We start from the raw sequence: 24,291 nt of genomic DNA, 5'->3' as shown, positions 1-24,291 counted from the left end.
CGAATATAATAAGTGCTACAAACTAATACGAATAGGATAAGTGCAGTAAACGAATACGAATACAATAAGTGCAACAACTAATACGAATGCAATAAGTGCTACAAGGAAGGCTCAGGGTAGTGCTTCATGAAGAGGTGAGTTTTCAGCCTGCGCCGAAAGATGGGCAGCGACTCTGCTGTCCTGACGTCAGTGGGGAGTTCATTCCACCACTGAGGGGCCAGGACAGAAAAAAGCTGTGACCGGGTGGATCGGCCGCAGGGACCTCTGAGCGACGGGGCAACCAGTCGCCCCGAGGCAGCAGAGCGATGAGTTTACATGCAAGAAAATGGCAAATGTCAACCTCATGGTTTCGCTACTAGAGGAAAATTCATGGTTTCCTAAAGTCAATAGGATTCATCCTTGTGGAATCATTAATGGCTGTACAGAATACCACGTCACTCCATCCTTTAGTTGTTGAGATATTTCTGTCTGAAGTGGTGGTCTGACATTTCCATCCCTCAAAACGCTAGCTGCTATCGTGACTAAAAAATATACAAAATACTTAAATCTAGGGTTATATGCCTACATCCAAGTTTCCCATAAGCAATAATTTAACTTTTATTACTTTTGTTTTATTATTCTGACACCACAGGATTTAAAGTAACCGTTTCCCGTGTTGGTAATCAAGCTTTGGAAGCACAAGTCAGTATTAATAGCTCTAGTCTGGTGTGCAGAACCAATCCTACAAAGATGGTTTAGGATGGACATCGAGAAAAGCTGTAGAGACACATAAACCAACCACATAAAGGTGCTCTGATAGAAATAAAATGTGGGAAAAGCTTTCATTGAAGCACAGTTTCAGGTTAATACTGCATTTATGCTCAAATTAATCTTTGTCAAAGGGGTTGAATGAGATAATAATCTTTGATCATCCTTATTATTCTAATCTTTTTTTTCATGTGGCAGCACAAAATCTGTTTTATTTGAAAATATTTGACTTATTCGTTTTCTTCACTGATTCTCTTTGAAATTAGCTGAGATGTGAAGATGAGAAAACAGACAAAGTGTAACAAAGATTATTGAACCAGACTTGATTCTGTGTTGTTGCAGGGACAAAGCATGATCCCAGTGAGAAATCAATTTATATTCAGCTTTTATTTCATCAGACTGAGAGATGAGGAAGAAGATAGGATTTCCTCGAGGCTGATACAGTGTCTGTATAATTTACATTCAGGACGGTCTGGGACTTTTTTTTAAAGTCCATTTCCTCCATTTTTCAAGAATGTCTTTTTATAGCAGATCAATATCTTTAACCTCGAACTGTAAATAAATAACCGATTTGGAGGGTCCATTGATGCTGGCCACTGTTTGACGTGTCTCCTTAATGAAGACTAAAGAGAGCCCTAATATCCTAAACAACAAGCAGTGTTGTGCTTCACCAGTCCAATTAAACGCACATTTTTAATAGCAAACTGATTAATTTCGTTAATCAAAGTCATCTTTATCCTTGAAGTGCAGTCAGTGTTAATTATGCTGAAACAGAAGATGCTGTCGTGTGAAAATCTAAAAGGAATTTTCAGACTCATTATAATGAACAGATGATAAAAGATGTAATGAGTTTGTACAAGGGGAGTTTCAGGTTATTCTAATTTCAGGTTATCTTTCCACAACAGCTTATGTAGAGCTGCACATTTTATTAGCAGGTGGGATTTTTCTCCAGCTTCGCCCCCCTGTGCATAGTTTTGACATGTTTACTTCTGTCAAAGATGTTGTGTTTCCATCCCAGGTAGTTTGTCTGACAGGCAGCTGGAGAGATTTCCTAAATAGAATAGGCTGAGAAACAACTCGGATTTAGAGTCTGGATTTTGGCGGTAATTTATAACTGTAAGGATGAATTTTTGCAAGATGATTTTAAAAAACTAAGATGTCATTTTCATCACAACGCTGTATGAACTTTTAAATCTTCCTCTTGGTTCATCTGGAGAGGATATTTAAAGCCATGTAAGACCTGGCAGCCTTACTTCTTACAGCGTATGCTGAACTAGTACTCCTGAATATGACCTGATATTTATGACTTTGTGACCTGAGCATCCTTATTATACAGAGCTGTGCCTCCTTTATTTCAACACAGATTTTTCCTGTCTTCTGTCTGTTCACTACGAAGTGGAAAAAATGCATTTAAAAAAGAGCTATATTGTTGCTAGATTACTTTTCTTCCTCATCTAATTGGAAATCCAGAACTTCATGTTTCATTAACCGAACCGACATGAGACGTGATGCCGAACCTAATGGAATAATCGCAATAAAAAATAAATACATTACCCTTAAAAATGTCAGGAATAGGAGTGACATTGTTGGGTGCAACAACAGTTTGGAGAATTTGGAGAATGGTCCAACATTTGCAGTGTTTTCTGCTCTATTATCGCTCTCCTCGCCCTCCTTTATTAGGTGGTAATTTAAACTCTGGCTATGCAGCATGTCATTTATCAAGCATGTTTAAACAAAGTGCTTCTACGCTTCAAATCTACACGGCCCAAACACATCGCTCTTGCTGTGTACTCTGTGTTATCCAAGACGCTGATGCCAGTAATTGCTGTAGGAATATAATATTCAGCCTAAAGAGCAGCTCAAAATTGTGCCTGTTCCTTTCAAATTACTGCGGCTTTGATTTGATTATTCAAAGCAAAACATTAACCCAGCTTGGATTTCGGCTTATTGTTTTGCCTTGAAACCATGTTTCCTGCCGCTGCACAGTTAATGCTCCTTTATTCCTTGAATCTAATGTAAATGCTGCTGTGTGAAACGTACCGTCAGCGCAGTTGTGAGGCCTTATGTAGGTCAATTCTTCTTCAGCGTTCCCTTTCTTGGCCTTGTGATGAGTGATTTCATTTTGTGAGGGAACTGCGGTTTTATTATTCATACTCCAACAGAGATTGGAGTTGCGGTGCATTAAAGCATGACGTTGTCATTTCCCCACTCGCAGAACTGTTATTCCCTTTGCCCCAAATTGGAATTAAACCCAACATTTGATGCTGGACCCTAATTGTTTTTTCTCTCGCTCCTGCAAAACTCCAGTTAAGCTTTGTCTCTTTGGATGTACAGTATGTCATTTTATTGGTTACATTAATTTTTAAAATCCCCCCTCAAACTGCTATTTTACTTATTTATCTGCAGCTTGCCATTTAGGATTCATGAGCCTTTCTGTCACTGTTTAATAGCAGCAGGTTTTCTCACTTAAGATTTAATGCATAGTGGGCTCTGCATTCTCTAACTGGCTCCAAAATTGATCTGAACTGCATCACGGTTTTTCTACAACAAAGTATCTGAACACATTAGGCGAGTAGCGTGAAATTGACCTCTGCAGTGTAGAAGTGTATGAGACTTGCATTGTAAAGAGGGAATTCAAACTAAACGGATTGTATTTGGGACTCTTTTTGCAGTATTCGTATCACATTAATGCTTTAATATTGCCTCATGGTGGTTGCACTTTAACCGCGGCTGGATAATCAGCAACGCAGATAGAAACACAACTTTTCTTGGGGGCAGTTTCCCCCCGTTTGTTGCTCTAAAGCAGCGTGAGGTCCCATATATCTTTTTGGTACTGTCTCCTCTGTTGATCTAATTGGATACCCTCTGTTGCCTACAATGAATCATTGCTGGACCTCCTCTCTCCCCTCAAGTACTTATTTTTATTGAATGCAGGGTTCCCCTGAATCACAAGGCTCAACCTTAAAACTTGTATTTGTCCCTTGGCTCTAGTCATTGATCCTTTTTTTTTTTTTTTTTTTTTTTTTACAGCTGTGTCAGTATCACTTTTATTCCAGCAGAGGATTATAGGCTTGCTTTTATGCCTTTCTGCCTCCCAGGAGAAAAGCCAGGAGTTCAAGCCTTTCCCCCCACTCCACTAATTGACTCCTAATTTGGCAAATGCATTTTAAGGTGGAATGAAAAAGCCGACCCCTCTTTGCGTTCATGCGCGGGATGCCACTTCCAGCCCTCCTCCGTGTATTAGTATTGTTACTTATCCCTTATCTGCCCTCTACTCTCGACCTCTACTGATGCAGAGGAAGCTCTGCTGCAGCACGGGGAGTTTAGTGGTGACACATGTGAGGCTGGGGGTGAGGCGTTTTGGCATGCACCCCCTGATGTTTGGGGGAGAAGTTTAAATCCTGCCAGTTCTCAGGCTCTTCAACACGGCGAGCGTCAGCACTGATCCACACTGCAAACACCTCCAGGAAAGTGGCTCTCGCTGAGCCGATCGAAGGCAAAGATTTTTTTAATTACTCGCCCCCTGCAGAATGGAAAGGCACAGTTTTTGCCTGTGGGTATATGTATCGATTTGAGTGTATGATGTTTTAATGAGCCCGGCGTGTAAATGATTTGTTGCAGTTGTGTTTTCATGAAAGACTAATTTGTTTGTTTTTTCTTCTGCATTCTCAGTGGATGGATTCTCAGTTGATGTGGAGGCAGATTTAAGGCTTTTGAGACCAGGATGTCAAAGATCTCTAAGGCAGCTAAGGCTGTGAAGAAATTGGATGTCAGCAATGTAATCCGGGCTATAGTGAGGTCAGGACAAGCGGCCCCCGGACCCCCACTGGGCCCCATCCTGGGACAGGTAAAATTACTTACGATTCCACTTCTTGTTCCATCTGTTCGCTCCAAATAATCAGGAGTATTAACTTAATTGCAAGAGCAGGTCTTCATTTTATTAGTTGACCCACTGCACACAGATCTCATTAACTGCGAGACAACCTGATCCTTCCCTATTTTCACTTTGCCAATCACATAGTTCTCTCTCTCTCTCTCTCTCTCTCTCTCTCTCTCTCTCTCTCGCTCTGCTCAGTCACCTCATCCTGCATCCCCACCACCACCTCCGTCTCCTCTCATAGCCCTATTCATATTCCCATTCTTATTCTAGTCGCACAGCTCCATTGTGCAGGTAGGTGCCACACTCTGCTTCAGTCTGCAACTATTTTCTCACAGTTTACAGGCCAGAAACACGAACCCCTCCACCCACAGCAGCTGTCCATATACATTAGCCTCACTCTTTACAAGCCAGTTGATGAAATGGTACTGAACCTGTGAAGGTTTTGTCTTAAATTCTTGTATAGTTCTCTCTGCTTCAATTACTCCGGAGAGACATCTGAGGTTGTCTTGTTTATTGTTTTTTTCTTGCTCAGGGATGCACACCTACAACTCTTTCCCCAGCGATGCCAATTTCACTAGAAAAATGTATGTATCTGCTGGTACAATAATAAAATAAGTCGGCAGTCCTCAAGCTTTGAGCAAAAACAAAGATGGATTGGACTATGTGGAGAAAAATACCTGAGGGTGAATTATTTTTTCGCTGTAAATAAAGTTATCCTTCCAGTGATGGTGTTGGGAGACGTCCTGTGTCTCTGACGCAATTTAAATCTGAAAAAGTGTGTGTGTGTGTGTGTGTGTGTGTGTGTGTGTGTGTGTGTGTGTGTGTGTGTGTGTGTGTGTGTGTGTGTGTGTGTGTGTGTGTGTGTGTGTGTGTGTGTGTGTGTGTGTGTGTGTGTGTGTGTGTGTGTGACACACACTGTACTTTTAATAACATGGTCTCATGTTCATAGGCTTAATCCTTATGAGAGTCTTAATTTTCTGCCGCTTATTTTTATTTCATCATCAGACTTTCAGAGGAAAGATTTTTACTACAACCGACTGATCAATAATTTCTGACAAAATTTATTTTCACATTTGATTTGTTTAATGTTTTGAAAATGAAAGTTTTCAGATTTGGGATTTCATTTGTTTAATCTTCAACATACCTGAATATAACCATAATAAAAACCATATAACGTTAAGCATGAGTTCAACACTACAATTAGTTAAAAAACAAACTCACTCAGTTGATCATCTTTGGGCCTCGGGGACTCATTACATTGAAAAGTGTCCAGTTGTGATGCTCTGTTCGTTAACCTCATCACCACAAGTGTATTGTTTTAAATCTTTCTTGTAAAATTTACATTTTATTTTACACCATAAAAGCACAATCTGCTCCTGCTTTGATGGACATTCAGCTATTTAACTTTGATGGTCCTCTGGGAGACTGAATGAAAGAAAACCCTACGTCTCGTTGTGTACATACAAATGATCCAGTTAGGCTCTTTAATGGACAGAGCTCATCAGCCTCAAATGCTGGTGCACACTTGGAAACCAGATCAATTCTCACAGTTAATCCATCTCTGACAACACTCGGGGAGGAGAATTGGAAAGTGAACAAAACTGGGAGAAAGAAGCTGCACGTAATTAATAATGTCAGGAACAAGCAAATGTTGAGATGTCACAACGGAGTTAAATGAAGTGAAAACATCTCATTTCTCTTATCTGGCGTCGACTCTTACGATGTCATTACTTTATGGTTTTGTTTAAAATGATGTACTCTGTTGTCACCAGCGACACAACATCAACTTTAACATAAATTCAGTTAATTAATGGAAATCTGAACCTCCTGCCAGACAGGGACTATGATTTAGTGCTCACAAAGACTGAAGTTTTAATTAAACACATTTCTCTCCTGTTTTGTTTAAACTTTCTCCGTATTGATCTACACCTCCACTTGGTGTTCACCTTTTATATTCCAATATTGGGGCTGCAGTTCACAAATGCTTTCATTAATAATTAATTTGCTGATTATTTTCTCCAATAACTAATCTTTTGCTCGAGATAACTATCCCTGCACTCTGCAGCTCTCCTCAGCTCTACATCTTTATACTCATTGTTTGAATCTCCAGCCCACAACTTTATTGTATTGGTTCGCTCTCAATGCTGTCACACGTTTTTTTCGTCTGCAGCAGTTGAAAAACGCTTTAAAAACCCACTGTACACAACATGCTCAACACCTGACAGACGACAGACACAGTTAGCGACTAGCTGGTGAACACATTTGAGCATTTAGAAGCTAAAAAGTCACCTTTTCTCAGGAGATTGTGCTGCCCAAATGTAGAGCTAAAAGAGAGTGAATACTGGGCATGAATTCATCATCTGCATCAAGGCAACACAATTGCTTTATCAACTAAAAAAGTGATGATGTGTCCGATGTTGTGATTATAGCTTGTTTCCATTGGAGAAAAAAATAAATGAACAATTTTTTTTTTTTTTTTTTTTTTTTTTTTTTTTATATAAATGATCACAGATGTAAGACGTATTGTTCACATACGCACACACGCAAAGGTCAAAATGTTTGGACTGATGTTTGACAGTGACTTCTCTTTTATAGTAATCAATGAGTAGTTACAGTAATTAGCCATTTCCCCCAGTAATTAAGAGGCAGATCTATTCTTAAATCTCATCCAATTTCACCATCTTTTATTGCCCCTGAAAAATACAGCAGCCAGAGTTTCTACTGCTGCCAAGTGAAGAGACCGTAATAACCCCATTTTACCGTCTCTGCACTGTTTACCAGTTAGATGTATAATTGATTTTAAGATTCTCACTGATCACATTTAAGGCTCAGCTAAAGCTTCCTTCCCCTCAGCTACACTGGAGACCTCTGAGTTCCTTCTGATCCTCCCAAGCTGAGATTTAAGAAACTCGCTCTGACTGTCGCTCAACTCTCAACCCTAAAGGTTATTACATTTTTCAGTTTGTAGCGCGTCCTGCCTCCTAATGAATATTAATATTTTTTAACCCTTTTGCTTAATTTTGCATAAGAGAAAATACTGTACAACATTGGGTGCAAAAACATTTTTTTTATTGCAGAATTGCATTACTTGACAGACAGAGGGATCGTTTTTAATGGCAGCTCCCCATAGGCACATATAAAATGCCAAACAATAACACTCATGCATTTTTGAATAATCCTCCGTGTCTCTCACATCCTATAAAACCTGTCGCAGTGACACGAGTGCTGAAATGTCAGCATCAGTGGTCGTTTGTGGTATTTTGGGGTGTTTTCTTCCCAAAAAAACACTTTTTCTTTTCCCAAAGGATGCTTGATGGTTGGAATTTAAACATTTGAAAGAATATGAATTATGTGACAGCTCAAGATAACAGGCAAGAATAAGGATAGTGGATGTAAGGCCTCCTCCTTACATGGACTTCTGCAGACTCATTCCAAATTATTTTTGATATGTCAAAGATGTAATGCAAGACAAAATACATTACCCTCAAGACGCATTTCACAGTGCAGTTTCGGTGAATGGAAGTGTAATTTTTAGGAGATCAGGCTGCCTTTTAAAGAGTCCCTCTGCTTATATGATCACGTCCCTGTGGTGGAGTCAGTGATGGTACTATAGACTTAAGATAAAGCTGCCAAATGAACATAAAGTTCTTGTACGTGTGTGTTACCATTTACTAAGAGGAATGCAACTGTTCATTTCCAAAGACCACCAATCAACGAGGAGAGAGGAATCAGATTTAGATGTCACTGCAATGTGTTTCTTTTACACATAAAGCAATTTCCATCAATTTCATTTGTGAATTAGTTGAATTAGTCTGCTGCCACTTGTGAAATTCCCCAGTAAGCAAATTACCAGGATCTAATGGCTCCTGTGATCTTGCTCAAGGTGTCACACAAGTAGAACCAACAGGGCCTCACCGCTGTTTAGAGCCGGTGCAGTACGGAGCCGACCTCTATAACTACACCTACCTATTTCTGACATTCAGGTTTGGATTTATGTAAATTCTGTGCAGTGAGGTATAGTTGATGGAGGACATTTTAGTGAACCAGTTTGTATTGGCTTATTAATAGAAGCTGACAAACTGATTTGCCATAAATCTGACCAGAGCTGTTCATCAACTGTGTTTGGATCTGATTCCCATCTCGCTCTAGATTTATGCCAACCTGGCTTTGGGCCCTCAATTCAGCAGTAAGGAGTACATTTCAGAGATGAATTAATGTACATTTCCCTCATGAAGCAGTTTCTCCACATCAGTAAATACAGGTAAAATTGTTCCAGGGCTCAGGTCGGTCCTAATAAAAGACTAAAGATAACAGAAGAAGGTATTTCTGGACAAGCCATGTTGCTGTCTTTTAATAGACTTTTAAAGAGGAAGTAGGTTGAGTCACAGCGGAGATCCCAGTCACTGCTTAATGGAGCGCCAAAGCTAAAAGCCACTGATTTTCAGAATAGCGTAAAAGTAAACTACCATATAAGCATCAGGTTTATCGTTTATTCATGTTTAGAATAGATAATCTTGTATTCTGTTTCTCTAAGCTTTGCAATACCATATGCTGTCACACGTTTAGCGCATTATTTGGGGAGAGTCCTCGTGGTACTTGAGTTTTATCATTTTTCCTGTGTGCTCGTGTGGCATGACAGGATGTAAAGGCATCATCTTATCTATAGTTTAGACAAATGCAACCACTGTATTTTATGTATAACAAGCTATAGGACATACAAAGTAAAACTTGTTTCACATAAGATATGGAGCAGAAAAGCAGTTGACAAATCAACCTTCTTGTATAGGCGGCAGAGATGCTAAACATGTGATTTCTTTGTCCTCGGAGTGCTTTAAAAATCTATTGCACACAATTATGTGAGACACTTCTTTAAGACTTGGGATGTAGTTCACGGTCTCTCATTTTGAAATCACAATATAATTGTTTTACAACAGCGTTTTGTGCTTTATTTTATGTGTGTTTGTGTGCTTACAGGTAATTCCCACCACAATAGTCAATTCAGTTTAAAGATATGTTCTTATATTTACTGAACACCTGTGATTTATAATGATGATGAATGTCAACCAGCTTACTGATAAACCGACTAAATATTTAAATTTCATTTCATTTGAGTATCATGTAAATTGACCAGTACTTATCACCTCTTTAAGCCAGATGTCACCTGAGACCAGTATTAGTGCGCGTTTGTCTCCAGTATTACATATCTCTGACTCTTTTGCATCATTTCTTTCTCCCAGAATTGATTTTGAAGTTCTGCCCAAAAGCTTCGCAGCTGATGGTGTGTGCTCTGATGAATGATTTAGACATCTGTCTGTTAAATGTGTCTCTTTCTGCCAGACCGCGGGGGCGTGAGCTCGTAGGCATACTGTAGCTGTCGCCGTGTCAGGGGTAATGAGGTGAGACGGTCTGTAACCAAATGCTCAACAGAGCAATACAAAGCCATATGTTTGTCTAAAGGTGCCTCCTGTCGGACCCTTTGGGATGTCATTGTTGTCCAGGCGGCGTGTTGTGTGCGTTGGTCTCTCTGGGCTCCTGTGCTTGATCAAACACACACTGTGTGTAACGGTAAATAGATGGCAGTCGGCAGCCACTCTGCTTGAGGCGGTGGCTCCGGCCCTTTAATCTTACCCAGCCTCTCCTCCTCGTTTTTTCCCCCTCCTCTCTGTCTAACCACCCCTGACAGGGGAAGTGCAGAGAGGCAGGCCGCCTGTCGGCTGCGGGGCAAATTTAAACAAACGAGAGAAATAAAAGAAGGAACCGGAGACAAAAAAGTGAAACTGACAGCTTTGGTACAGGAGAATAATTACAGACTGGAGTTAAATTAACACATGGGAGTGGAGGGGGAGAATAGAAGCAACAAAAGAAAGAAAAATAGGAGAGCGACTCTTTTCTTCTGGTTAAGAGAGTCGGTGGGAGCTGAGGGAAAATGCTGAGCATTGTATCTAGAGCTTAACAGGTGTAACAAATTCTAGGAGGTAGTCATTTGCCGAGGCTGCCAATGCAGTCGCTGCTTTTAGTATAATAGAAATATGAGAAGTTGCCCAACAGGGAGTGCATCCAGAATGCGTATGTTTGAAATGTAGAGTGAGCCAGGGAGGAGGAGATGAAAGAACGAGGGCAAGAAGCTGGATGCTGTCTACTACTCTGGTTATCCCTCTGTGGTTTTCCCTTAAAAGTTTCTCTGAACAAGCAAGAAATCCCCCACTGAAACTTTGAATGCCTTTTTTTTTTTTCTGTGCCTGAGTGTGTACATTAGTCTTAATACATCCTGTTAATATAGCCTGTAAATCAAGCATAAAGCACTGAGAATAAGCGCTTGCTTTTTGACGAATGGCCTCAATTTCAATTAATAGGACCATTTAAGCTAAGAGGGGAGGCCGGCAGGGTCATTCACAGCCGCTCTGAGCAGAGAGCCAGTTCACTCTGAAAATATCACACACTTACTACAACTCTTGACAGGCACTACCCCATCTCTCTTTCAACATTAAACAGACAAGACAGCACATTCAAGGATTACCGCGAGAGGATCCAAGCTGATGGGGCCGCAGGCATAATTGTGATAAATGACAGCCTTTTGTCAGTGTGCCGCACCACGAAGCAAAGAGCACGCTTTTTCTAGCTTGAATATGTGAGGGGGAGGAGGAGGAGGTGGGCATCCATTCACTTCACCAGCTCCGGTATGAGAGAAAAACATGCAATTTTCTGTGACAGCAGAATGCGAACTGATTTACTTTCATATAGTTTAAAAACATGAGGCAGTTGTTTGACCCAAAGGCCTCTTGGCCTTGAATGATTTGGACCGATTCCTCCTGTTTTCCCCTATATGTGGGCGACAGGCTGCCAATAACTAGCTCCTACAAAATAGTCAATGAACTGTCAACACAGGGCGAGTATGAAACACTTTTATTAGTTTGCACTCTGTCCTGGAGGTGTAGCAGACAGCAGCTGTGGAATAACACAGTGTACACATGGCATATGTCCAAGTTCCACATGGTACACATAATGTGTTGGCCTCGTGGCTCCATGAGGAAACAAGGCACTTGACTGTACTGTACATCCTCTACACCTACTGCTCTGACCCATAATCACATGATGCCCCAAAAACCACATGTTCACAATTTAGGGAATGAAAGGCTCGATCCATTATTCATGGAATGAAAACGTTATCTTTCATCTCCAGTGAAAAGGGGGATTTAGGGGGACAGGCAGCTGGACAGTTTTTTTTTTTTTCTTCTTTTTGAAATTGATTGAAAGACACTTTGAGACGAGTACAGACAACATCAAAACATGAATTTTAAATGTGTTCTGAAACAGTAAAGGGATTACTTACATTGGTGTTCTGTCTTTGTAAACAATGTAGTAAAAAAGACTGTAGTTTGTGTTGCAATAGGATTAAGATGATGCAAAATGCTCATCTTCAAGCTCTACCATGGGAAGATTTTATTTATGGTAATGATATCTTTCATAAATAGTTAGCTAAAATGTTGTGTTGAAATCGCTGGAGGAGGGTTTTAAAAGTTGTTCCAAAAATAAAAGTGACTGAATGGTATGCAATCTCTGAAAATCATGTTCATATTCTGCATTTAAATCAAGTAAAATATGTCATAGTACCAAAAGCAAACTCACTCCAAACACCACAGTGAGTGATATCGCTGATTAACTTTTCCCTTCAGACAACTAATAAATGATATTAGCAGGCTTTTTGGATGAATTGTGTTGCCCATCGTCGTTGTAGGGACCCACCAAAGGGTTGCAAGATAAATTTGGGAGTTCATGAGATTATTTAAGAGATAGGATACGAAGAGAAAACATCTGCTACACATTTTATTTATTTAATTCTCTTACATTTGCTTTTTTATTGTAGAAAAACAGGAAATGTACTCCTTCCACTGGGTTTGACTCTAAATTGAAATACTGGAGCACCGTGAAGAGTGTGAGTTTTACAGGCAGACAGCTTTTGAATCCAGGAGCTGAAGGGAAAAATAAATCATCACTCCTTTGTATTAAACCTTTCTCTGTGAAAGGTCCCTGTAAAGTGGGAAAAAAAGTACACTAAAGGTCACAGTCTGTATTTGGCATCTTACGGCAGAAGAGTATTGATCAAATTTTTCTGACAAGCCACCTGACCTGAACTCAAATGTACCAATTAAGTAAAACACTGATGAGATGCTGTAAATTGACTAGCAAGAGACTAAATGCAACAAATTCAACAAATCTGTGGCAGTTTGGGCAGCTGTGCCGATATCAAAGAAGGGAATGAAACACTACTAGACGTCAATATACATTTCGGGAATATTCTTTACAGGCTGATAGATCTGTTCACAGTGTTCAATATAAAAAATACACTCCCACAAATCCCAGCAATGCATTTTAAGTTATTCTCAGCACAACAAAATGTGCAGAAAGCCAAGCTTGCCAAATGCATTTCCACCGTTCGGCATTGTAACCATCACTGTTGTACTGAAATTCAATACAAGTTATCTGTATGGATGAGATACTGGCTCTGCTGGTCTGAGTTTTTAAGTGTGGATGTGATCACATGCTTTTTGTGCATGCGTGCATGTTCCGAGCGACTCTCTAGAGTTCATGGGAGATGAAAGAGGGTCCTAAGGGCGTCTCTGTGGGCTCCAGGCTGACATGGGAGAGAGTGTGGCTCTGGGAGCGAGACAGTGTGTGATAATGAGAGGGAGGAGCTTTCCCCTGGGCCTGGCCCTCTCCCTGCTCTGAGCTCTGGCTTGGCAGGGTCGAGTCTCCTGGTTCTGGTCCAGACACAGTCGCGGCTCCAGCAGCGCCGCGCTCCTGCTTGTGTCTCTCCCAGGCCGAGCTCAGCTTCACAGCCAGAGCCAGCAGGTTCTTCCCCAGGAACACGGTGGACACACGGGGGTCCCTGTACCACAGCATGCCCGTGCCCCTCAGGGCCAGCGTGAAGATGTTGATAGTGACCAAGCTGAGCCAAGGGTACAGAGCCTCCTTACGGGGCCCCCTCTGACCCGGCAGGCCGGTGGCCCCCAGCTCAGTGAGGGCCACACAGGGCAGCAGCAGCAGGAGGGCGTAGCAGTAAAAGAAGACCAGGCCCTCGGCCCAGATGGGCAGACTCTGCTCAACGACCCCTCCACTCCCCGATGCTGCCCCGCCTTGGGCTTCCCACAGCCCCGCCTGCAGGTCCAGCACATCCAGCAGGTCCACCACCACCCACAGAAGCCGGCCCCGCACCTCCTGCTTCCTGCGCTGCGGGGTCATGTGGTCGGCCCCTGTCAGGATAAGAAACAGGGAGGGCAGGCAGATGGACAGCAGCAGCGTCAGGGTCTTCCTGGCCAGCGGGTCGGGCGGCCGGCGCTCCTGCCTGTAGTTGTGGCAGACAAAGAAGAGCTTGAGCTGGAGCAGGGACAGGAACAGGAACCAGAGGGCGTTGGCAAAACCACGACGCGGCGAATGCGCCTCAGACACCACACCGGCCGACACGAAGCGCAGCGCGAGTAGGAAGCCCACATCGCCTAGCAACACTGCCGCACACTGCCACACACCAGGCCCCGCAGGACCGCGAGCCCCCAGCATGCTCTGTTCCAGCAGGTAGAGGTCCACCACTGCCATCGTGCTCACTGTGACCAGGGTTGATACGCACACCTGGGGCGTGGGCACCATGCCTGAAAGAGACGTACAGAGAGGCACAGTGGTAAATCTGTTCCACCGTCACAATTCAAACTCTGCTCACATCGCTGCACACGGAGCCATCTGTCCCCAGTAAAACTCACAGATTTAAGGGATGAGAACATTCTTGTTTTTCCTCATACTAATTTAAAACTGAATGTAAAATAGTTTGATGCTTGTTGCTATGGTTAAAGACATTGGCTGCCTAGCAAGCAGTGAGCGACCCTTCATCTTTGGTCGGAGCTACATCTAGCCTGGCTGCTCAAGCTGAGTAGCCTGCTAAATTGTGGGTTTTTTTGGTTGTCTGCGGCTCTTTGAATTAAATAGTCTTCATTTTCCATAAAGATCCGAGCTTTGCTTCTGTTTGATTCTCAGTCTCCCCCTGAGTTCACTGCTGTTTTTTTTTTTTTGTGAATTATTGTTGGTTCTGCCCCTTTTTTGTATTGTTCTTATTCATTATTAATTAATTGTGTTCAGGCACAGCTAGGTGCCCTGTCAAAGCAGTTTCCTTGCCTCTATAGTCTGCCGTATTTATTCTCATACTGTGCCGCAGTCTTTAATCATTGCAAATCCACGTCTCATTTCAGATGAATAATGATAACTTGCTATTTGTTTGGCGATTTGTTTGACTCGTGTCTTTGTGTACACACGGTGTACATCTGGGTGAGTGCATGCAGGCAATGCTAATTTGGCTCAGGGTCAATTTTTTTTCTGTTGCAGCTCATATCTCAGCCAGAGACAATATAAACCTCAGTATTGATATAGCGTGAGAAATCATCATTGACTTTACAGTGTAATCGAACCAACGTCTCTTTATCGTATTTGGCTGAAAAGCACAGCACAGACCAGTGGACTGTCTGTTATCTGCTCAGCACCACTCGGGGGGTGTCAACCCCTCAACGGGATCGATGCCATTATAATACAAAATCACTACCGGCTCAGATGTGTCGTAATGGCAACAGTTCAGCGTGATCGAGCGAGAGATTGTCGGCATGATTGCGGCCTCTGAGAAAAGTCTGCCAGTGAAAAGTGAGTATTGATATCTTGCCGATGGAAGACGCATCACTTCCCTGTCTGTAAGACTAACAGGAGCTCTGCCATCTCCTTGGTGCTGTCTGAATCATTGACGAGGGCTGAGGAACTCCACTGGGTAAAAAAAGAAAGGGGGTTTGAGATTGTGTTTGTGTGTGTGTGTCCGTCGAGAGGGAGAATGAGCACAGGACTGCATGTGAAAGATTAATAGGCCTCTTGGCTGTCTACATGCTAATAAAGTGTTACTGCGTGATCATTATAGTTCATAAATAAGCTCGGGGTGAAAGTGCTGAAGAGGAAGACTCAAATGCAGATAGAAAATGACTTCCACCCTCTTATATGAAGACACGCAGTTCATGCACCAGCTTGGCCTGGATGAATCCGAATGTATTAATCACACAGGCTATTGAAATGTCCCAGACATTAGAGTTTGTTCTGAAACAGATGAATCTAAGAGATGAGGAAAGGAACAATCTCGAGTGATTAATCCGATCTGAGGGATAGTGGGAGGACAAGCGTGGTTCATGCCAGCGTTCATAATATCTGATTGTCTTCGGAGCCTTTTGTCTCACCGCTTACCGCAACCTGATTACCATTCCCTCCAAAATTGAATGAATTTCACCAAGCAGCAGATTGAGGGGATATTGGAATTCAAATTTGTTTTATTATTTCTCGAGGAACAAAACGAGGAGCGAGGAGATGGAGAAGTTTACAGCCACTGTTGCAGCTGGCTTTTTCTCCAGGTCGTGCCTCTTAAGATATTCAACCTGAGCCTTAAATTTCAACCCTGGAAATCTCCCTGTCACCCCGTGTTTGTGTTTTGACTCCCTGTCAACGCCGTGTAATTTATTCTGTTCTGAGTGAAGGACTGGGATGACAGCCCGTGTGTCCACTGTGCTCATCAATAATGACCCAATTCATCATTCTCCTGTCTGGGAAATGACACTGCGGTTGACAAGGTGAGGCAGCCTATTTCGCTGTAAGCATGAGTAATGGCATGTAATAGTGTGCAGGTGAAAGATTTGTACATTTTTTTGTAGTCAGTTTTCTACAGAAAATCGATTTTTTTAAAATCATTTTCTTTATCATGACACCAGTGCACATGGCTCTCCCTCCATCTGCACCAGTGTAATCGTCCAAAACCAAAATAAAAGCTCCCCAATTCTGTGCAGCACACACTGACAGAGATGAAGCAAGGGGTGGGTTTGCCACTATCATTTGTTTTCCATCAATATTGGGTGATTTCCAGGTGGACAGAAATCCATGTGGAGCACAGATTACTTTGTGTTTACACCCCCCAGTTTATCTCCATAAACAGACGCCATAAAGCTCCAAATCACATCAAAGACCAAATCCTCCACAGGTTATCACAGGTGCCTCTGGAGCACCAAGGGCATCAGGACAACATCTATGCCATTATGTGTAAATACATTAATAAACCGAGAGGCAGGCAGTGTGCAATCCCTGATGATGCACTGATGAATAAATCCCCTCTCCAGACTTAAAGCCACATGACTGAAACATCTGTTGATTTGTGAGCTAGCAGCCCCAGTGCTGCCTGAGGGGGCTTTATTGTTTCTTTTTTTTTTTACAGAGTTATCTCGTTTGTTTTTTTCCCCCTTGAAATAAATGATTATCATTAACTGCCCCAGCATGCAGAGCGACTTCTTGCATCCTCTGGCAATTTAACAATCTCTATGAAACCGCTTCTCTGCAACACCTGTTTCATAACTGCCCTGTTAGCAGCAGGTATAGTGCTGTGGGTTTATCCGTGCATTGCTGGTAGTAAAGTGAGGCTGTAGTTACCCAAACCATTCGTATTGGGCTCGATCTTCCTGGCTTGATTTACAGCGAATAATGTGCTTGTTCTTCCAAGTAGAGGCGCAGCCGGTGACCAATAAAGTCTCTTTTATTGTCGCTGATGAGCCGGGATCGGTGATAAAAAAATAAAAATAAAAGTGGTGCTCTTATAGTCCGGGTGTTTGTGAGGAGTCGGGCTCCAGGAGGAGACTCATCTCGAGGCTGTTAGGAGTTGGAAGTCATCGCCACAGACACGAGTTTGTGGGAACCAAATAAAAAAAAATAAAAAAAAAAACACACAACGCCTCATACTTATCAAGATTTCGCCCTCCGTGCAGATCTTGCATGGCCGACGTCTCCGTGGGTTTATTGCAGAGGCTCAAGCTGACTCTGGATCTGTCACCTCCCGCAGTGTCCGGGGCTTTGCGTGCTCGGTGTGTCTCTTTGATACAGCTGCGGAGAGCCGGAGAGCCGTGCGGGGGCTGCTGCTGCTGCTCGGTCGGACTCCGGCTGTGCAGAGCCGCCGGTGGGGATGGAAGTCGGTCAGAAGTGGAGCAGCAGCATCAGCGACGACGCCAAATCATTAAAGTGGAGACCGCAGACCGAGAAGATGGAGAGAGAGAGAGAGGGAGGGAAGGAGAGAGAGAGAGAGGGGGGGGGGGGGTGCAGAGCGCTGCAACGGGAGAGGAGGTCGAGGAGAAACTCACTCACACTGTCCGAGTTGGGTTGTGGTGTTAATTTGTAAGCAGGCTACGTGCTCCACTACCAGACCTCCCACCCTCCTCAGTTCCTCCTCCTCTGCTCCACCAGCAGCTGTGGAAGTTAGACTGGAAGATGCTATGAATATTTGAGGGCGCCCAGTTACAGTACACTCATTGGTTATGGTAATCACGATGATGCCACTCGCAGAAGAATAGGTGCTTTGTTTTGAGGCTAGGCGAATACCTTATTTGCCCCTTCCCCGCTTGAAACAAGAGCGGGGGAAGCGGAGCGAAAGATGCTTGTAGCCTGTAGACACACCGAGAGCCCAGAAGGCAGATGTTACAACTTTAATTAGTCCTCTCTACTTACTGTCGTAGTCACACAAGGAAATCATCCCTCTGTTGTAGATTAACTCATTACAGCCGGCTTACTGCGCGCTTAAACAGAAGGATTGGGAATTTCTGAGACGGATCTGCTCGAAAATTAATCTTTTCGAAACTGTTTTAAAAAAGAAGAGCCGGCTGCTTTCGCAGTTCAAGAATTTAATTTTGGTTCCATTGTCAGCCGCAGATGCGATTCAAAGGAATTTCATATCGTCACCTCTTCCCTCAAGGTCCTGCTCCTTCAAGTGTATCTGAAGGCATTCCCGTCTGCACCTTTAGCAAAAGGTTCCAGTCCTCAACTCCCTCGTTTTTTCTGAGGCTCTTTGTGTGCTGGCTTCATTTTCGAGTGAGAGGTTTAATCAGACTGGTAGGGAAGGGGATGGAGAGTCATCTTTCTTGTCAGATTCAGCTCTGCGCTCTGCTGGCTTCCAAGAGAAGAGAGATTTTCCATTTTGCTCACTTCAGCGTGTTTTTTTTTTTCCTTCTCTTTTTGTTCTTCTTCACCCGTCGTTTTCTTTTCGCTGCCTCTCTCTCACGCCTCTCCTCATGTTTATCACATTCTCTCCTCAACCCTGCTACTATCCCTCCTCTTTTTTGGGGGCTTTTGTTCCCCGTGGGTGTGGTTGAAGGTCATTCTGCACACTGGCTCACTTTCAGAGAGGAGAGCGAGGGAGCGCGAAGCAGGAAAAAAAAAAGGACAGCAAGAGAACATTGTGAAAAGCAGAGGAGGGCGAGGGGCAGCCAGGCAGGCAAGCTGTCCACAGTACTGTGCAGTCATCACTTTTTAGCTTCTGACATGATCGGGGAAGTTTGGAAGGACACAGACTGTCCAAGAATGCTAAAGGCGTCAACACTGACCTCCACAAACATGGAGGACTAAGTCACTTCACCTTCCTCCTCTTGGCTCTTTCTCTCAGTGTCACCTCAGAGTGTTTTGCATGAATTAATAGAGCACTGATTTAGTCCAACGCATGGGCAGTAAAAAAAATAAATTTAAAAAAAAGACCTGATGCAGCAGAAATGGAGATATTGTCCTTTTTTATTCCGCGCTTATTCTTCTTCCTTGTCAACACCTGAGATTTGGGTGTGTTATGCTGGTGGCAGTTAATGTATGTAATGTTTGCCACGAGTGATGTGACATCACTTGGGGCAATTTATCAGACTCCCTCTGGAGCAACAAAAGGCTTTATTCAGCTGTGTTCACATATGCAGTAGTCCTCCCAGAAACCTGTAAACAGACTTTGATGTGCAAAATTGCCGGAGTTCCCCTTTGAATAACACCCTTTAGCGTGCAAAATTTCACTATTATCTCTGAAAACAAGACAAACACAAGCTTTGTCAAACAGTTGCTATCAGATGTTGTTGCAGTCTGACTTTATTCCAACCCCTGACTCTTTCTTTATGTGTCTTTCCTCCACTTGTCAGTAAGTCTTGTGATTTTTCAGACATCCCCAGCGTGGAGCCTCAGATGCCTGCAGTTCAGGCTCCTGTGTTTCTGCTGCAACCTCCACACGTGATTAATCATCTGAAGTGGCAAAAAGCACAACACTGTCAAGACTGTGAGGGGGACCTAATGGAGTTGAAAATGGGATGTTTTGTCGTGATGCAATCCATTTTGTTCCACCCTTTCGCCTGCTTGCTTTCACCAATGCCCTCAAACAGCAAATACTTCTTCTGGTGCCAGGCACAAACAAAAGGAAAAGATCCAGACGGCAATAACACTTCTCAGAAGTTTTGGCTTGTTTTGGTTGTTTATAAAGATGAGTCCCGAATTTGGTCCGCTCCGTCAGGTCGGCGCTCATGCTCGTGTGAGCAGCGCTCCTCAGCTCTTTTGTGCAGGGCTGTATATTGGCCTCAGCACAGTTCACTGGAGACTCGGGGTGAAAAAATCGTTTTCATTTTTAAGACTAATCCACCCATTCCAGGGTGCAAAATCAAGTAAAATGCATGTCCAGCGTGAACTCAATTTATTTAGTGCTGTGTGTGTCTGTGCCTGTTAGACCTAAACTGAGCGGCTGTTCAGCCTCTCCGTTTCCTCCTCTGCAGCTGAAGGGTTCAACATGAAACCTAATCAGCTGTATGACGCTACGATGGGGATGAATGTGATAAAATGCCAACAGCGGAGCAGATTAAATGAACACGGTAATGAAGGTAATGAATGAGAGTGTTTCACACTGTAGAGTTTAATTAACCTCGCCTCCCACCAGCCTCTCGCCACTGTTACACCTTTTCCACCGTATCTCGGCCCTCCACTGTGCCGATCGCCTCGGGGCAATTTATCAGGTGGCCTTGTGTGCCAGGGGCAATTAATCCTTTCTCCTGCCCCAAAGGCCTTGTCCTGCCTCTGTGTCCTTTTATCTCCATGTTTGCCATGCTCCCATAAGCACAATACTTCTCTTGACCTACTCACCCACTCGTTCTCATCTCTCCCTCCATCGCTTCCACTCTCCTTCGTTTCTTTTTTAGCCCTGTTCTCTCAGATACAGAGGCACCTGCGACCACACACACAGTGAACACTTCCTCACCGTCAGCAGTCCCGGGCAGCCTAATATGCACACATATCCACTCTTGAACAGATAGTCTTGTCAGATTCAAATGAGGCCAAAGTGTTCATACATAAACATACACGCACACACTCGCCCATATTCATGAGGACCTGCTGTGGCCTTTCACTTTACTTGTCTCCTCTCCCGTTGTTCACCTTGGTTACACAAATCCCTTCTCATTGTTCAAATATTGACCACGACGATCACTGGCCACATCCTGACAACTTTAATACACCTCAGCTGTCTCTCTCTTTCTCGTTCCCGTCTATTCTCCCCTCCATCCATGCACACTCCCCCCATCCTGCCACGCCATGCAGTGCTACATCTTGTTAAAAAGAGTTAGTGAAGCTGAAAGGCCAATCACATTAACAGGGAAGGAGTGTCAAAAAAGGCTTCAGAGAATATGGTGGAAGGGTCAAATCAAATGGACACTTCCCAGATTTTAATTGCAAACGTCTAATTGCTCATAATTATGAGCAATAAGACTCCGCAGCGATGATCTTGAATGGATCTCATAGCAATTACTCACCGCTGTCGCTACTGGATTTGACGGCGAGAAAATATCTTCGTAGATTAGCGTTTAATCCCGGTGCCCAGGATCTCAGAAGTCTTTGAAAATGTGCGGCTGAATGTCCTCGCCCACAGCCGGCGTGGAAGGCCCCGCCTCGGGTGACGGGCTGCAGCCATTTTATACTGGAGAGCACCCGGCTCTAATCAGTCATGGTGGAGGAGAGAGGATTTATCCAGCGGCTCGGACTCGAGGATGATTAGATGCTCAGATGCAGTGAGCGGGGTTGGCGATTTGGCCAGGGCATGAATGTTATTGTTCCCATTCTCTCTCTCTCTCTCTCTCTCTCTCTCTCTGTTAAATGTCATGCAAAGTTGGAGGAGCTGACCTTGAACCTTGCTTTCAGTTAAAGACTGTGATTACCAACATGATTCAATCACAGTAATTACTTCGGTTAAACTATTTAATAGCCCGAGGCCAAAATAAAACATCCTCACGCTGCCACCTTCAGAAGACGAGATGCCTGGACTCCTGTGGCACAGCTTAATTAAAATATGATTAAATATGATGTCTCTGGTGCATACTTGATTGTGTGCAGAGCTGAGGGGCAAACTGTCTGCTATCCCCAAGTGGGTGGTCGTGCCCTATCCTCTTATTTGCCACGCTTCAGGCCCCTTTAAAATATTTGTTCAAGCCCTATTTCAACAGAGGAGAATATCTGGTCAGGGAGGCCATGTGAAGTCTTTGCCTCCGTCTATCTTTAGAGCAGTCGCTCCTCTGTCTGCATAATGTCTCGACGTTCGTGCTTAAGCACACTTTAGAAGCATCAGGCATTATCTCCGGCTGGTCAGGGAGGCTCTTTCATGGCTTTGTGTGGCATGAAAGGACCATCTGAGTCGGTGGGAGAGATCATTATCCGACGTTGGGCTGAACAGAGGGAGGGAATGGGAGCTAAATGCGTGAGGCAGAGCCGGGGGGGTTTGCTTCGACTCATACGCAACATCACAGCCTTTATACTAATCCAAATTTAATTAGACTTTCCTTCGGTGCTCCCTCTACATTTGTTTACCCTTGCCATGTTGTTTCATGGGGGACGGAGGGAGGGAAGGGGCACGGGTAGAAGGTAGTGAGGTTGACATGGGATTACTATAAATAAGCATGGGAGGGGAGGAAAGGTAGAGCCTAGCGAGGGCTCCGGAGACAAAGCAGCATTTCATTTCATTAGTAGCATATTGTAATTCAAATAGCACCCATCAGCTCTGAAACAATAACCTGCATCGACTCGTGCGATGTGTTGAAATTTCAATCACTTTGTTATGATTGTGTTAGCGGATGAATAGAAGCGCCAGTGAGTATTGAGCAGCGTTGCAGACCCCCAAATGGAGTGATGGGGTCACGTAGATCAGGCAGCTGATTAACATTCATCAGGTGCTTTTGAAGCCTTTAGTCGAAATGATGTTCAGAGAACTTTCTGCTCCGTTAAGTTCAAATAAATGTCTTCCCCGTGCTGTCATTGGAAAATTTCTCCGGATGGCTGACTTTTCATCAGATCCTTTATTTGAATCTGAGGGGCTCCATTAAGCCGAATAAAAAAAGAAGCCTTTTTTTTTTTTTTTTTTTTTTTTTTTTTTTTTTTTTTTTTTTTTTAAATGAACATTTCAATCAGTGTGTTGCCTTTGGGAAGAATGGCGGGTGAAGGTCAGTTTATATTCCAGTGGTAATAATTAGATTCTTTATTAGTCTTTGCCTCTGAAATTCAGCTCCAAAGAAGAATTGGTGCAAAGGAGCAGCGTTGGCCGAGTGTTGACTTAATGTCACCCATCCATTTTGCTTTCGCTCTGGTTGGCCTTGCAGGAGCTGGAAAATGGGAGGATCATTCATCACTCGCTTTCTCTGGCTCTGGGCACCAACATGCATTCAGTCATAGCTGGAGTGACAGCCACACACACACATACATACACACACACACACACACACACACACACACACACACACACACACACACACACACACACACACACACACACACACACACACACACACAACCACACTGAGTGGAACAGCAGAGAGGCTGCAGACAAACACGCACGGATGCATCTCAGTGTGAATATAACAAGAATAACTACTATAAAGTGTGAAAATGTCTCCACCAAAATGTTACGCCATATAAACACACACACACACACACACACACACACACACACACACACACACACACACACACACACACACGTCACATGCAGATACTGTCACACCCCCGAACCACTCTCCAAATATAGTCAGAGCTCCGTGAAGTGTTGGTGATTGATTGACTGACAGCAGCTCAGGCATCTGTATTCTGGCTGCACCGTGTGACACAAGTGACGTTCATCTGATGTTGCAGGCTCAGATTTCTCATACATTTTAAAGTGATCCTCAATCATTTTTTTTTTTATTTCCAATGCTTATTTCTCTTTAATTTTTCCCATCCAGAGAGGAATCCCCATCGGACAGTTCTGCAAGGACTTCAATGAGAAAACCAAGGAGCTGAAGGAGGGCATCCCTCTCCCCATCAAGATCCATGTGAAGGTGCGTCTGCGGGTCTCTCTAACCCATCGCTGACCCTTTACACTTAGCCCGTCTCCCTCCCACCGTCCTGGTTAATTCCACTAGCTGCATAACATCACTCGAGCACTTCCATTATTCATACTCTTCCAGCAAAGTAATCCTTTCCATTAGCATTCATTAATGAAGCAATGCCCAGAGGAACTTGAAGTCAAGAAGCATTAAGTGCATGCAAGAAACGTGAATTACTCAAAAAAAAGGTGTGTGTTATGAGCTTGTAGATTTTATTTTACTCAACGTCGGATTGTTTGACTCGTCACGCCCGCCCCCCCGTCTCCCACCTCTGTGTGTAGGAGCTTGCGTCCTTTCGGCTGAATAAATATGTGTTGTAATGAGGTTTGTGATGGAAGGAGGGGAAGCCTAATCCGTTTAAAGGCGTGAATGTACTTTGTGCAATATGCAGCAACAGCTCTGCCATCACATGTGGCACCTCGCTGCTGC

At 43.5% G+C, this 24,291-nt stretch overlaps 2 protein-coding genes across 3 annotated transcripts in view; one reads left to right on the top strand and one right to left on the bottom strand.

The window, feature by feature from the left end:
* Nucleotides 1-24,291, top strand: part of mrpl11 (mitochondrial ribosomal protein L11) — a 37,500-nt gene that overhangs the window by 7,377 nt on the left and 5,832 nt on the right. For both annotated transcript variants that reach the window (XM_054597766.1, XM_054597767.1), the window contains exons 2-3: nt 4,420-4,594; nt 23,719-23,814. In XM_054597766.1, coding sequence (XP_054453741.1) covers nt 4,472-4,594; nt 23,719-23,814 — 219 coding nt within the window. In that variant the 5' untranslated portion in view covers nt 4,420-4,471. The remainder of the gene's footprint in view (nt 1-4,419; nt 4,595-23,718; nt 23,815-24,291) is intronic.
* Nucleotides 13,205-14,269, bottom strand: tmem265 (transmembrane protein 265). The gene has a single exon (XM_054597765.1). The coding sequence runs from the start codon at nt 14,267-14,269 to the stop codon at nt 13,205-13,207; it is 1,065 nt and encodes a 354-aa protein (XP_054453740.1).

The sequence above is a fragment of the Anoplopoma fimbria genome, chromosome 4, assembly GCF_027596085.1.
Source record: "Anoplopoma fimbria isolate UVic2021 breed Golden Eagle Sablefish chromosome 4, Afim_UVic_2022, whole genome shotgun sequence".
NCBI lineage: Eukaryota > Metazoa > Chordata > Actinopteri > Perciformes > Anoplopomatidae > Anoplopoma > Anoplopoma fimbria.
This window is presented reverse-complemented; position numbering and strand designations above follow the sequence as displayed.

Bases quoted from the DNA above. Each gene is read 5' to 3' on its own strand.
- tmem265 (XM_054597765.1), bottom strand. From the start codon at position 14,269: ATGGTGCCCACGCCCCAGGTGTGCGTATCAACCCTGGTCACAGTGAGC.